The following is a 15734-nucleotide window of genomic DNA, read 5'->3' as shown; positions in this document are numbered from 1 at the left end:
TAGACCATTATGATAATTTATGTATCTCTGACTGGGCTGGCCCAGAATATTTGTATTTATTAATTTCTTTACTAAGTTGCAACTGTTTAAAAATTTTATAATTGGTTTGATGGAAAATAATGGAGATTGTGACACATCATCTTTACCAACTTTGTTTCCAAACTTAACATTTGTTGTTTTCATTTTGGACTTCTAGTCTGTACACAAGAGGTATTGGATTGTGTGGCCTATTCCTCAAATAACTGCAAGTCAAACAAAAGTGAAAATTCTAAAGACATACCAAAATTACTTGTGCATGTGTGTTTCTTCTTTTGATATGATGAATTCCATATTCCAACACTGGGGTGATTTGTTTTTTTACTATGATGTTCATTGTTCCATATATTCTGCCATACATATTGATTTTATAGTGGGTTTTAGAAATGTTACGTAATCATTAACAGGAATATCTAACCATTTAATCTTCAAGTTCTTGATATAAAAAGGTAAATTGTCAAATATTCTTTATTTTTAACAAAATATTAAAACATTCAGAAGGGTAAAATATGTCAGTAAAGAGAAAACAATGTGTTATGTGGTAGATTTTTTTTTTATAAAATGAAGTCATAAATGCTTGTACTTTTTTTTCCCAAAAATGTCTTCAAATTACACTGTTGTTACCGAGTAGTAATTGTACAAAAATATTTTTGGGAATGTCTTAACTAGCCTAGCCAACAGAATAAAAGTCTCAGAGAATTCCACATTATCTGTACAACTGCTTAAGCTATGTTTAAGAATATCTAGTCTAACAGATTTTCCATAATACAAATACCTTATCCTTGTTTCCCTTTAACTAACATGGACTTTAGTTTCTCCATTTCAGTTGTTATGGCATTGAGAATATCTGTTTTCTCTTTCTTCATTCTCTGCAGTTCAGCAATGGCAGCATCCTCTTCCCCCTTAGACCTCTCCAAAATCTCCTCCAATTTCCGTTTTACTTTTTCAACATTGGGTGCTGTTTTCACAATGATCACTCTCTTTGATACAGCGGTGTCTTTTTGGTTTGTATTTCTACTGTCTGATATTTTAGGAGTTGGTTTTTCATTACTAAAAGATCTGATAGTTCTGCTAATATTTTCTATGCTTTCTTCATCATAATCTAAATAAGCATCACCTGTATTTTCTTGGCTATCTTCAGGTACATTACATGCATCTGATATGGCCTCACCATTGTTAGGAGATACTAAGGAGTCAAAATTGCTTGCTTCCTTTTGCTCTTTATCTTCTGCTTCTAGTCTTGAAGATTCTTCTGGTGTTTCTTCTGATCTTGATATTTTATCTTGACTTAAATCTTCAACTTGGTTTGTGCGTTCTTCTTGGACATTCATTTCGTCACATTCTGGGTCATCAGATGTCTTCTCTGATTCTTTTGACTGTTTAGTTATTTCTGTGATACTCACTGAGTCTTCTGTCCGAGACTTACTAGGGTCTTGTATCTGAGACTTACTTGAGTCTTCTTTCTGAGACTTACTCGAGTCTTCTGTCTGAGACTTACTCGAGTCTTCTATCTGAGACTTACTCGAGTCTTCTATCTGAGACTTACTCGAGTCTTCTATCTGAGCCTTACTCGAGTCTTCTATCTGAGACTTACTCGAGTCTTCTATCTGAGACTTACTCGAGTCTTCTATCTGAGACTTACTCGAGTCTTCTATCTGAGACTTACTCGAGTCTTCTATCTGAGACTTGCTGGAATCTTCCATCTGAGACTTACTGGAATTTGAAATCTCACTTTCTAGCAGAAACCTTTCTTCTGCATCCAGAGAACTCTCAACTGGTTCATATTCCAAACCATTGACTGTCTTGTTTTGAATATCCATACTCGTCTCAATATCTCTACTGTTTATATCCACTGCAGTTTCAGTTTTTTCATCACACTGATTGCTTGTTATCTCTTCTTTTATAGCATCACTGCTGGAGCTTTCTACATCTTTGGCATCCATCCCTTTAAAATTGCTGCCTGCATCAACTAGAGTTTTCGTTACAACTGTTTCAGCCTTAAATTTCTTAATTGTTTTTTCTTCCCCCTCTGGTAAATTTCTCTTATTAGTATCTGGTCGATATAATGATATATTTGGTGATACCTTGCATTCTACATCATTACCCTTGGTCTGATCCACAGATCCTTCTCTGAAGTCAGTATCAGTATCATCTGTGACAGCCAATTTGTCAGATTCCTCTGTAACTTCAAGTTCATTCATGTTTTCCTTCACTGGAGTTTTTGTAATATGTTCTGTTTCACTCTCTCCCTCTACTAGGGAATCATTTTCATCTGTAGGTCCCAAGTCATTTTTTTCACAACTGTCTTCTATAGTTCCCAAACCATCATCTACATGTTTGTCTTCTGTTACTACCATCCCATCACCTTCTTGGATCTCTTCTTTAATTGCCAACCCATTACTTTCATGACTGTCTTCTGTAGTTTCCACCCCACTGCCTTCATGATTGTCTTTGGTTTCTTGGATGGTTTCATTACATTCCTCTGTTTTAATTTCTTGATTCTTTTCTTCAGAGTCCTGGTTACTTTCTTGAATAGACTCTTTGTTAACAAGTTCTTTTTCTTCATGGCTATCTGATCTTTGATTGACTTTTTGAATGTCAGGGGAATTGACTTCTGTAGATGATGTGATTTCTCTTTTATGATCTGTGGCACTTATATTCTCATCTGTCAAGATATTTTCACTATCCTCACCACCTTTCTTTTCACTTAAATCAAAATTGTTGTTTCGACGAAGCTTTTTACTTTTGAAAGGATTTTCAGGTACAAATGATGATTCTTTGTCTTCCTTATTACTGGTGTCACTAAAACTACTTCCTTGGCTGGTTGTGATATCAGAATTTTCATTACAAAAACTATCAAAAATACTAGGGCTCTTAACTTTATCTTGGCTACTTGCAACTTCACTGCTTATATTGGACTTTGAACTTTCTTCATCTGTAGTTATATGATCTAAGGCAGGCAGTGTTTCATCAAGCTCACTATTTTCTTCTCTACACATGGTCACAGGATTCTCACTGACTGGCTCATTTTCCTCATGTGTACCATCTGAACCTGCATCAGTCACATTCTTCAATATACTGTCTGTTGTAGACTCAAAAGCATTTTCATTTTCCTGTACCTGATCATTTTTGTTTACTCCAGCATCAGGAGAGTCATTGTCATGGTTGTCACTTATGATTCTCATAATCTGCTCATCTGAACTTCCCAACACTTCCTGTTCCTCCTCAGGAGAATTATTCATGTTACTGGAATTTTCTGCCTCCTCCATTTCATCCACCTTACACTTATTATTAATGTCACTGCATGAAGACGAAACTTCAGTCTCATTTGATGATGGATATACAATTTCCTTAGGGAAGTCCATGTCCGAATTACTACTCTTCCCTACATCTACAGTTCCACATTTGGAATTTTCTCCATCTTTATCAAGGAAGTAATAATCCATGTCTGAAATTATCGTTGATCACCGAGTTTGAAATCCAAGCCACCAAGGAAGGCAAACATTGAAAATATGTGGTTTTATAAAAATCTGCCTTCCACACCAGCATTTACAAGCAACCTGAAAAAAAGAATAAAAAAAATTACACATCAAAACTTAGGTATACATTATATAATCTAATAAGAAAACATTCTACCAATGGAAAATAATATCACATTTTTCTGGAATATAAAATACCATATATTCCTCTTTAATAATAAATCAAAAGCATTAATTCTGAAATATCCATGACTTCTTTTCATGCACTGAACAACAGCAACCATTTAGAGTACAGTCACTTTCTGTACTGTATTTAAATAAAAAAATTACAAGGAAAATACAAAAGCACTGTACTCAGATTTCATCTACTCCATGAATGTTGACAAACTTCTTTTACTGCATGACTGACCTCTTTAAAAATAAAAATGTATCACTAGAATACATTCAGAGAAAATGTAAGGAATTCAGGGCATAAATCATACGAAAGTGAGACTAAAAATCAGAATTAACACAGCAAATATGGCAGGAAAACTTTGTGTTGCAAAGTTGTAGAATTTTGAGAGACCCCCCAACTTACGAACATTCAACTTACATTCAGAAATACAAATAAACGGGATAGCAAATTAAAATTGCATTAAGAGCGCTCCCCTTTACCACCCGTAAGTTCAAATTTTGTTTTGTGTGCCTATTCTGTATGTACGGTGTATTGTGTTTTAAGATGAAAAACATACAGCACTATTAGTTTTATAGGTACTTGAATAGGCATGAAGTGCACAGCAGCCACTTACAAACAATTCAACATACAAACGACTGTCCGGAACATAACTTGTTTGTAAGTAGGGTGGTGTCTGTATTTGGAAAACTTTGTGTTGCAAAGTTGAATGACACGTTTATTTGAAAAGTTCATGAAGGTTGAAGGTATGACCCAAAAAAGTGTAAGCACTAGTTTACACTAGATATTTACTGAAACACTGCACTGAGAAAAATTTCAAAGTTTCACTGAATACAAATTAACTTGCAAAATTTTTCTATTGCTACCACTGTTGCTATAATTTCAGTCTGAATAATTAAAAAAGGTGGTTTACAGTACAGTAGTAAAATATCCATACAGGTGATGCAGATGACAAGAAATATGAAAAATGAGAAGTCCATGCTTGCAAACATCTTGGGAGATGTGACACATCAAAGTACTGTAGTAGTCCCCATTGGGGAGTAGTGCTATCAGTGCACTGTAGGCATTACTGAAAGTTATTTGCAGTATCCCTTCGGCCCCTAGCTGCAATTCCTTTCATTCCTTTTACTGTACCTCCATTCTTATTATCTTTCTTTCATCTTGCTATCCACCCTCCCCTAACAATTATGTACCAGTATTTCATAGTCCAACTGTGAGGTTTTCCTCCTGTTATACCCTTCAAACCTACCTACTCTAAATTTCATTTCCAGCGCTGAATGACCTCATAGGTCCCAGTGCTTGGCCTTTGGCCTAAACTCTGTATTCCTTCCATTCAAAGTAGTAGTATACTGTATACTGATATTTCACAGTAAGTCATGAGTGCTTTGTGCCAGTAGTGTAATATTACATAATTTAAATCAGCTTCAATTATCTGGCAAGTTCTGAGAATACAGTTATCAAAAGTACATGAACGAGTTCTATCAAAAGTAAATTAATGAATAAAGGCCAAGTTATTTAAGCTACTGAGGGAAGGGAAATGAAAATTTTCCACGATGCAATGCATTAAAGGTGTCATAATAAAGGGTATTCATGGAGATTCAGCACTGTGGCTGGACCAGCAGGACATAACTAGGGAGATTCCATACAAAATTGGCACAGTTGACATGACATTTCACTGAATAATCCTGATGGGTTCCGGCGCTTGGTCTTCAAAACCTAATTTCATAATCGATCAATCAACCAAATCCATGACTTCTTTAACAATCCTTTCTTCTTCAATAACTCATGAAACTAATTTCAAATCAACCATAAATATAAAATCCTGTTGTGTAAACATTATGGATGAAATTTACAACAAAATTCTAATTAACATCATGGTCACTCTAATGCATTTACGTGCAAGTGAGCACATAAAAGAGATCATTACTATATATATATATATATATATATATATATATATATATATATATATATATATATATATATATATATATATATATATATATATATATATATATATATATATATATATATATATATATATATATATATATATATATATATAATATAATATAATCACTCATACAAACCACACTTTTACTCATGCCAAACAAATACAAACCACACTTTAACACAGGCCAAACAAGATACTGACAGCAGGAGGGTACAAAGCCTGGGATCCTGTTTGCTGTTGATTAATTCAAGTCGCAATGAATAATGATCAATACCATGTCATGAGATAAATGCCATAAACCATGTAAGCTAATATTCACACGAACTTATCATATTCTACAGCATGCATTACAGAACATTCTTGAGTTTATGTAGATACCATGTAAGAATTTTCAGAAAAATTACGGGAATTACACATCCAAGATCATTATGGCATTTAGATTTTCTACATTTTTCATTCCCTCTTACAAACAAGGTTAGCCCACCACTGTACTCCATATGATAGTCATAAACACAGCAAGACATTACCCTAGTCTAGACTTAACAGCATTTATAACACCCACTGTAATACTGTGATAATTCCTAGCCGATGTTGAATTTATTGTCATGTACTGTATGTTCATGTGAAGGTCATTTCAGCATTTTTTCCATATGTAATATATGGAGCATGAGAATAATAATTTATATAGGCTACATATAAAGATATGAAGGCTAGCATCATTTAATTACCTCTCTTTTCAATCACTTCAAACTGAGTAAATTCTTACTCTAAAGTATAGTACCTGAATGTTTTCTGATTGCTATACTTCAGTGACAGTATCTTCAATTTACCAATGGGTACTTTGTTAAGGGGTATTAATGGATACCACAGGTGTTATATTTTATATTAGAAAAGATAAATGAATTTGTCTCAGGAAGTAAGGCAATTTCCCCACTGATAATAGTCTCTCCTCCATGAAACAAACTTTGGCTGAAAGAATCAATTGCTGGGCTGGGAAAGGGTCAGTAAGTAATGAGTGCCCTCTGGATATGAAGAGTTCCCAAATTTCTCATGTCAGGTGATGAAATGACTCATCTGGGGGACAAATTTTTCATATTCCTGAGTTTTGGGAAAACTGGCATGAAATGCAGTAACGCAGAGAATCAATTAAATATGCAAGAAAACATAAACCTTTGCTGGATGAAATTTTTCCAATTTAGATATTTTACCAACATGTCAAACAGAACATTCTGAAATGAGTGATAAAGTATTTCAAACCTCAGGGTAACTTTTGAAGCAATTTGCACTGAAAGATAATTTACAAAAATATTTCAGAGCAATGAGGTGCTTCAATGACATGTCACTGCCTTTCATTGGATGTAAAATACTGAGTAGCTCTGGCTGGCAATTAACATAAAGTATTAACAGATGGAGCATTATCACCAGACTCAAGCTTAGAGCTAGAACATTTAATGGTTGAAAAATAATGAGTTACCTGACAAAACTGCCCAGCTACAATTGGACAAAATACTGCCCAAGGGTTTTCAGTGCTTTTTTTTATCCTTATTCACTAACTGGCCAAAGGTCAAGCGCTGGGACCAATGAGGTCACTCAGTGCTGAAAGGGAAATTTAAAGTAAGAAGGTTTTAAAGGTGTAACAGGAGGAAAACCTAACAGTTGCACTGAAACAATGGTTGGGAGAGGTGGAAAGTAAAATGGAAGAAAGACTCTGAATGAAAGTACAGTACTGTAAAAGGTATGGAAGGGCTTCAAACTATGGGTCGCAAAAATGCTGCAAAGAACCTGAAGTAATGCCTACACTACACAGCGTGAGGTGCACTGATGGCACTATCCCCCTACAAGGTCTTTTTTAGTGTTCCAGGTATGCTGAAAAATAGGGGCATTCCAGAACCCACAGGCCATGTAATGATCTGGCATCCTTGGTTGGGTGTGAGAAATTTAAGCCAGGATGTATCCATAAATTTTAATCTGTGGCTAGCAAAACTTCAGATTAGCTGTGTTGGCCACTACAATGGGAATTATCAGTTTCCATCCTTTACACCAGAGATAAAATTTCTTAATTACCTCAAAATAAGTAAAATGAATACAGTATATTTTAAAGCACTTTTCCAGTTTCCTATAAAAAATACAAATTTAATGAAGTTATTTACCCAACACGAGTTCCTCCTATGAGGTGGTTTCAAGGTAATTATCCCTCTCATGGCTATTGCACATGCATGGGTTGTTTACATCTGACCTATGAGAACTGCCATTCTAGTCCCCCAACCTACTACACAAGCGTGAGTTGTTTCAAACTGACCTACGATATTCTCTGCTTCAATTCCAAGCTAACCATAAGCCTCAAATTATTCACAATTTGGTGAAGGTACACCAACCTTCCTTGGAGTTCACTCTTTTGCAACACAATTGCAACAGTAATGTCTTTTTGCTCCCACTGTAAAGTGAATGATGTTAAAATTATTAGAATTTGGGCTTATCGTTAATTTATTCTTAACATTTCAGCATCACAGTTTTAAATAACAAGTACCATATACATACCCTATGTGTATGAGTGTAGTCAAGCTGAAGAGATAAAACAGATTTTGTTATGACAAAATTACTACAGTATATTCCTCATCAAAGTCAATGGTAAGCCTATCACCTAACAGCTTCGGTAAGATTTTATGCACATGATACCAGTTGAAGGCTAGGTTAAAGGAAAGGTAGGTTAGTATGCATCCATATTAAAACAGAGAAGGTTGAGGGGGGAGGGGTTTGGGGGACAAGCCCCTTTGGCCACGTCATGGCAAAATGCCCTAGGTCAGGTTAGGTTAATGGAAAAGTAAGTTAGCATGCATCCATAATAAAACTGGGAATGATTCTAAAATGACTGTTTCATAGAAGTAAATCTGCAAACTACTACCAAGGCCTGATTGTCACCAGTCGCCAACCGGAATATTTACTGCTTCTTTTTTGTTTTTATGTATATATATGTCTTTTAAAATTATGTTCTTGATATTTACAGTCTTTTGTTTGTTTTTACATTCATCCCCAAGAGGCTGGTACTAAATGCATAGGCCATTTCGCACATAACCTGGTAATTACCAAACCATATGGGTAAGGTAGTAGTCTACAGTTATATCTTGGTAGACTTTTTGTCAGTGAATCGTGGAAACCGCCAACACAGCTAATCTGTAGGCTAGTTTCACCCTATGACTTACATACATGTGAACTATATATATTATGTATTTGATAGAATTTTATTTTAAACCATTATCACATTTTGTTTTGAAAATATAATTCTCCTATGTTTTAATGTGCACTTTGAATGTTTCTGACGTTCGTTTCTTTCGCTGTAAGGTTTTACATTAATACCAGCACCACCAGTACTAGCCTCATTGGAATAAATGGATATATAAACAAATGAAGATAAATATCTCGTGAATAATAAATCTGTAACAGATTTGAGCACGAGTTTCTTACTAATCCTACTGGGGAGACTTAAGATCACAGCATAAAAACCTCCTACATCAAATAATGGTATATGTAAAATGATACCGTTTTTTGTTTTCCCCTACTCAATTGATTTATGATTACTAAAACTAGCATCGCATCATCTTGGTTATTGATGCTGTTTCCCCCACTCAAAAACATGGCTCCCACTGGGATCCCCCATAATAGCCTAGATGGAAATAGAAAGGGGGGGATAAAACAAGAGACCGGGTGATTTAAATCTAAATAATAGTCAGAAAGACTGAAATCATAAGATATCCGGTCGGTGGAGTATATAAATTCCGTTAAGGCTACGATTTACAATCCCATTACCAAATCCGCTGGGCATACTAAAATAACTTTTTTACGTTTAATTTCCAAACTTCTGACTGACCTACAACATGAAGACCTCATAAATCCACCATAAAGGATCGGTTTGACCCTGACCTGGGACGAGCTGAGTCAGTCTAGCCTAAAATTAGGAGGGTCCTAGATTGGACATGGTTTGATTTTGGGACAAAAATTGAGAGACGTGACAAAAAACATATTGGCCTCTAGCACTCAATAAAGGATTTAAATAGCTTTAATACAAATAAATTCATTTATACTTACATGAAACCGCTGGTTATTTGGAGATTTTGGTGTATGCTCAACCCTTCGATGGTAAACAACGCAAGTTTAGTTAATAACATCGTCCGTTTAATGTGACGCGACTTAAGTATCAATATCGAGGAACTGTATCCGAACGCTACGTGTATTTGTAGTAAAATATTGGTCGTACATATATAATTTATAGATTATGTCAATCACATGCTAAATGCATAGCATAATTTTCTCAATATAATGGATGGCATACACACACACACACACACACACACACACACACACACACACACATATATATATATATATATATATATATATATATATATATATATATATATATATATATATATATATTCTTTTCTTTCTTTTTCTTTATATATATATATATATATATATATATATATATATATATATATATATATATATATATATATATATATATATATATATATATATATATATATATGTGTGTGTTTCAGTCTAAACTGGACTCTAAAATGGCTATAAGGGATAACACTGGTCACTCCTGCTGTAGAAGTGTCAGAGGCATGGGAGTTAGAATTCTATGAACCAGGGGAAGAACTGTGAATGCCCTTTGGGTCAGTCCGTTTACTGACTGGCTGCTGCTGTGGAGGTAGACTAGTAGTAAGCGTGCAACCTGGACATTGCCTCATTCCCAAATCTGAAACATAAAAAAAGAGAAAAAATTACTAACTCTTGGGGTTTTGAATGAGCAACGATAGGGTGCAGAAAAGTTTATGATACTATATTTGATTTGTTGTTCAGGAGAAAGCTGGATTTTGGGATTTAACCAGACGAAGGTACAAGGGCCATGTGTGCAGGAATGGAAAGGCAAAAGAAGCTGTCTGGGATGCCTGAATGGTGTAGGGCTGGAAAACGGCAGTGTTTGTAATATCACGAAGTCTCCAATGATATATAAAAAGAGTACAACTGTTAGCTCGGGGAAGGGTAAGATTGAATGGGGCAGTTAACGGTTGTAATGGTGAGTATGTAGAGGCCAGGGTGGAAAAGAATGAGAATGGAAGATGCTGATCTGGAGATTTTGAATTTGTGCCCGACCTTTTTTTTTTATAATATGGAAGGAATGCAAAGATAGGTTACATAGAATGAAGTGACATTGTTGGTGGGTATGGAGTGCTGGAGTAAACAAGGTTGGAAAGATTCTTGTGAAAATGTGTATGAATAAGAACCTGATTGCTGGAGATATGTGATTTCCAAAGAGAGACATTTATAATTGCTCCCGGAAAAGAAAAACTGCCATCACAGTAGATGGAAGCAGCGGTTGATGGATATGGTGATGAGACGATGACTCGTTGGGGTTATAGATGATCGTTGCAGATTGAGACAGAAACTGAGACAGATGGACGTTCAGTTGGAGAGGAAGGGTCGAAAATTGTAGGTGTAAATGTAATTAAGATAAGTGAGTGTATGAGGGAAGTGAGAAGAGCGTAATAAGGGAAAATTTTTATATAGAATATCAGATTTGGTTAAAAATATGGAAATAAGAGTGTATAAGAAGTGAGCAAAATTCCATGATAATGAAGGCCATAGAGTAAGTAAGGGGTATTTGCGTTTGTAAGAGGTCAGGGAGAGAACAAAACTAGTAAGCAACTGGGTGAGGAAATTAGGAATTTTGTGAAAGAGGAACAGTGATTATTTGATTGCGTACAGAGGTACAAGAGGACAGCCCAAATAATCAAAAGGACAGTAAGTGATAAAAGAAGGAAAGCAATAAAATGGGTTGGGGAAGAAGGTGAGCCACCAGCATAATGATAAAAAGATTGAACCATCAGCAAGACGATAAAAAGGTTGACGGGAAGAGCGTGTATGAATTAAGAAATTGTTAGAAGTTTGAAGGTAAAAGGAAAAAGCCGTACAAAGTTCAAGGACCCAGAAAAACTTACGAAAAAACAGAAGAGTTGATCATGACGATGTTGAGGATATAATTATGACATAAATGATAGGTTGAAGAGAGGTATTCAAGGTGTAGAATGGGTCTCAGACAAGAGTGTAGTACATCTCCATGGCTCTCTGACATGTTTATGGATGGAAATATGCGCGAATTGTACAGATATGATATCAGATGTAAAGTTGTTCGATAAGAAAATGGGTGATGAATGGAGTGAGGAATGGTTGATGTTTGCAGATGATGCTGTACGATTGGGGATAGCTAATAAAAAAAAACTAACAATAGGAACCTAATAGAAAACAGGAAGATGGAGTAATGAATAGTTTGTGAGTTTTAGATTAAGCCAGCCTTGTGCTGGTATGGGCTCTTGATATAAACAGTGAAATAATGAAACAGCAGATTTATATATTAGTATTTGGTAGTAATTATAACAATTGATGGTAGGTTGAGAGACAAGGTGGTCTCAGAACAGGTGATGAAAGGACAGTAGCGGGGCAAGTTCAAAAGATTGAGAAGACATTTAAAGAGTGTTTATGGAAGCCAAGGTTGAACTGTATGAGAGAATTGTTGAGCTAGCTCTCATTTATAGAAGGGAAATCTACCGGCCATTTTATGAAGCCATGCCACCAATAAAGGCGGTTTCATCTGGATTCTCATTAAAATGACTTCGGAAATACATGATGCCGAAACAGCTGTGCAATCAATAAAAAATGCTTATTGCGTCGCTTGGCCAAATCCGTTAACACAGATAACACCTAACGGGGCTCTTTCTTATTCAAGGTGCAGTCCAATTTTCATTTCATGGCTACCTAATTCTGTCCCTCCGGCAAACAAGTATATTAGTTGGGCTAGTTGGGTTATACAGCAATCTTCAGCTTTCCTTAATTTAGCCATAGAAGATTTGTCTGCTGCACTTTAGGCTTAACCTGTATTGATTTGTTTTTACAAAATAATTGAACGAACACAGGCTTCTTACTCATAGACTATATTGTATAATATAATTACATCGGTACCACTTAATTTTGCTGTTGTGTACTGATTTGAATGACATAGTTGTTGCTTAGAAATGCATTGGATAGGCTCATTGATTTTATATGAAGAGTTCATTGATGGATAGGCTATTCTTCCCGCGCAAACAAATGGCCTATATTTGGCTGCAATATGAACATACACGCCTTTAATTTCGATACATCTAGTTTGTAGAAGCTCGGTTGGCAAGATGTAATACTATGCCAGAGACCGATCTCTATAACAGCGGTTGTTTGTGCCTTCTCTATTTTCCATAATGCACATTTCACTACCTGTGAAATAGATCTACAATGAGAGATTGCGAGACACAAGTTTCATTTGGTTACGTTTCATTTACATTCAATGCCTGCATTATCTCCTATTGTAAATTCAGATAATATTAAATATCAAAGTTAGATTTATGGAAAGCAAAAAGTTTTAGAATTAATAAAGTGAATTATTTATCCAAATTTAGAACGGAAACTATTGAATGGAGTAAACAGTGAAATTTCTTAAGGTGTATTGAACATACCCAAATAAATCCTAAGCGTGCATGTAATTTGTTTCCTTTGCTTCGCATTAGTGCGCGCCAAATTTCGCTGAACTCTGCTAGACGTACTGTCAAGTTTGATTGCTGCCAGTGCTTCTTCGCCTGGAATAATTATTTTGTGACGTTGCGTTCCAGGACTTTTATTTTGTGACGTTACAATGCCGGGAGTTGTTTCCCAGACACCAGGAATACCCGAAAGTGTGAGGAGAAAGTAAGCATTTACAGGATATCATTTGTATGAGGTGTAAGGGGTCAGGTATATATTTTTTTTTTAATAGGTAGGCTATTTCAGAGGGGATGGACCTATGGCCCAACCAGAAATACCCTTACCTAACCCATTCTTGGACGTTGTGCCCTTGCCTGGCCCGGGGCGTCGGGGGGAGGACCATAAAAGCCAAGGCCCAAAGTTCGTAGCAGATTAACCCCGACCAGCAGATAAGCTTATGTACTGTTGGTTTGGGTTGTTAGGCCTATGCTTCATCGGTAATAGGCCTAGGCATAGGGTAGATCTTTCGAGAAATTATGCTTTAACAAGGTAAACAAATATGAAATTGATATTTTTGGTAAAGCTACCCCTCTTCTTAACGGAAGGCTTCTTTTCTGGCCCCCCTCCCCTCTTGATGGAGGGCGCTTTTTATGACCATGATCCACTTGATGTGAGCCTATAGATGGTCTGTATTATAGAGACTAAAAAATCATACCCTGTAAGGTACTAAATGGTGTTCGCAGCGTCCCTTCGTGTCCTTGCTGTGTGCAACTGTGGGGTTCTCTCTCATTTCTACCTTTGGATCCTTGTACTTCATTTCTTTTATTTTCAGGATATCATTTCTTGCTGTCCAACCACTCCAACTCCCTCTTGTCACTGTCTTGGGCACTGAATGGCCAGAAGTGCCCCAGTGCTTGGCTTGACAGCTTAAACTTAATAAATCAAACACCAGTAAAACTGAATGCTACTACTGTGGCCTGGTTCCCGCCAGTTGGCGACTAATATTTACCGCCATTTGCGTATGGTTTTGTTAATGTTTATGCCTTTTGTTTGTGTTTTTGATATTTACACTCTCATTAATGTTTTCATGTTCATCCCCAAAGGGCTGGTACTAAACATGGCACCCATTTTTGTGCTTAAACTGATAGTTACTGAACCAGAGGGACATGGGAGTTGTCTTTGGTTTTACCCAAACTCCCCCTTAAGGTAACCTTATGAAACTTTAATTTCCAGCCAAATACTTGAACCAGAGTCTGTATTTTACCAACAGGCTATCCCCTGTTGGGAGTAATGCCATTAGTGCACCTAGAGTGGTGCCTAGGTATTACTAAACATTGTTTGCAGCCATTGTTAGCCAGCTTTATCTTCTTTCCTGCTGCATTTCTTCCATTTTGCTGTCAACCTCTCTAACTATTTCTTCTTATTGCAATTTAAGGTTTTCTCCCAGTCCCACCATTAGTACTACCCACTTCATTTCTTTCTCTCTCTCTCTCTCTCTCTCTCTCTCTCTCTCTCTCTCTGTGAGGTCTTTATCTTGCTGTCCAACCACCCTAACTCCGTCTTTTTAATTCTATGTGCTGAATGGCTGAAGGTCCCCAGTGCTGGGCTTGATAGCTTAAATTTCATAAAATCAAATAAAACCAACTGGCTATCTCATGTTGTATGCATGTTTAACTATCACTTAAGTTGCAAACCTCTTTGTTTTTTCCCATTTCCCATATACAATAGTTATGGGGGACTAAAGTATAGTGGAAACTGCTGTTTTAGGGTGGTGGAAATCTAAAAACGAGTGCAGTGCACTACTCAAAAGATAGGAAATGTATAACTCACAACATAGTCTAATCTGTCTAAAATATGTACTGGCCTATTTCATGCAGATCAACAATAACAATCTCAAAAGATTTGTAGCCCAGAGCATGAAAATGTAGCAAGCACTAGCTACTTACAAGATGCATCCTAACCTGACTTTCTCAAATCAAACCTTACCTAGGGTACTGTGTCCTTAATTGTTCTAGGGCCCAAACTTAACCTGATCCACTGCATTGTAAATATCTTAGAGTATATATCTGAACCTAACCCATCCTAGGGTGCCAGATCCATGGCTGGCTGTGCAACTGACCTTGGCTCACCATGTGTCTCACCCTGTACACAGTTAAGAGACATTTCTTCTCTGTCCCATTCCCATCCCAACAAGAGAGAGAGAGAGAGAGAGAGAGAGGGGAGTATTACTGTAGAACAGATTTATAAATCTTATAAGATAGGAATCTGTATACTACAGTGCTATTAAAAGGTCAAATTTTCACAGCTAGAATTTTTTTGTAAGTTCTGAAAAATTACTATACAGTATATAGTATTTGTATCTTGATATAAAATTTTTTTTTAGAGTACTGTATGTATTTGTGTATATTTGTATCTGATGATGTGAATTTAAGAATTTTACTATTGATAAAGCTTGCATTAACTTGAATCCTGAAATTTCTGCAGCTAAAACAAAGATCCCATTAATAAAGCTTTATTAAATCCTAAAACTTTTGTACTTTAA

General features: G+C 36.0%; 2 protein-coding genes across 3 annotated transcripts in view; one reads left to right on the top strand and one right to left on the bottom strand.

Moving 5' to 3' along the window:
- Positions 1 to 490: 490 nt before the first annotated feature.
- LOC136826953 (uro-adherence factor A-like) lies at positions 491 to 9866 on the bottom strand. 2 transcript variants are annotated; one of them, XM_067084554.1, is made up of 2 exons: positions 9725 to 9866; positions 491 to 3596 (listed from the first exon to the last, which is right to left on the bottom strand). In XM_067084554.1, exon 2 carries the CDS (start codon positions 3480 to 3482, stop codon positions 813 to 815), a length of 2670 nt encoding a protein of 889 aa, XP_066940655.1. In that variant the 5' UTR covers positions 3483 to 3596; positions 9725 to 9866; the 3' UTR covers positions 491 to 812. The 2 variants fall into 2 exon arrangements, with proteins under 2 accessions (XP_066940655.1, XP_066940656.1); XM_067084555.1 differs by lacking the exon at positions 9725 to 9866 and adding an exon at positions 9507 to 9607.
- A 3071-nt stretch (positions 9867 to 12937) lies between these two features.
- The window catches only part of LOC136826952 (DNA (cytosine-5)-methyltransferase PliMCI-like), a 57167-nt gene continuing 54370 nt past the window's right edge, over positions 12938 to 15734 (top strand). The window contains exon 1 of the mRNA XM_067084552.1: positions 12938 to 13417. Coding sequence (XP_066940653.1) covers positions 13365 to 13417 — 53 coding nt within the window. The 5' untranslated portion in view covers positions 12938 to 13364. The remainder of the gene's footprint in view (positions 13418 to 15734) is intronic.

Source organism: Macrobrachium rosenbergii, chromosome 41, assembly GCF_040412425.1.
Source record: "Macrobrachium rosenbergii isolate ZJJX-2024 chromosome 41, ASM4041242v1, whole genome shotgun sequence".
Taxonomy (NCBI): domain Eukaryota; kingdom Metazoa; phylum Arthropoda; class Malacostraca; order Decapoda; family Palaemonidae; genus Macrobrachium; species Macrobrachium rosenbergii.
This window is presented reverse-complemented; position numbering and strand designations above follow the sequence as displayed.

Bases quoted from the DNA above. Each gene is read 5' to 3' on its own strand.
- LOC136826953 (XM_067084554.1), bottom strand. From the start codon at position 3,482: ATGGATTATTACTTCCTTGATAAAGATGGAGAAAATTCCAAATGTGGA.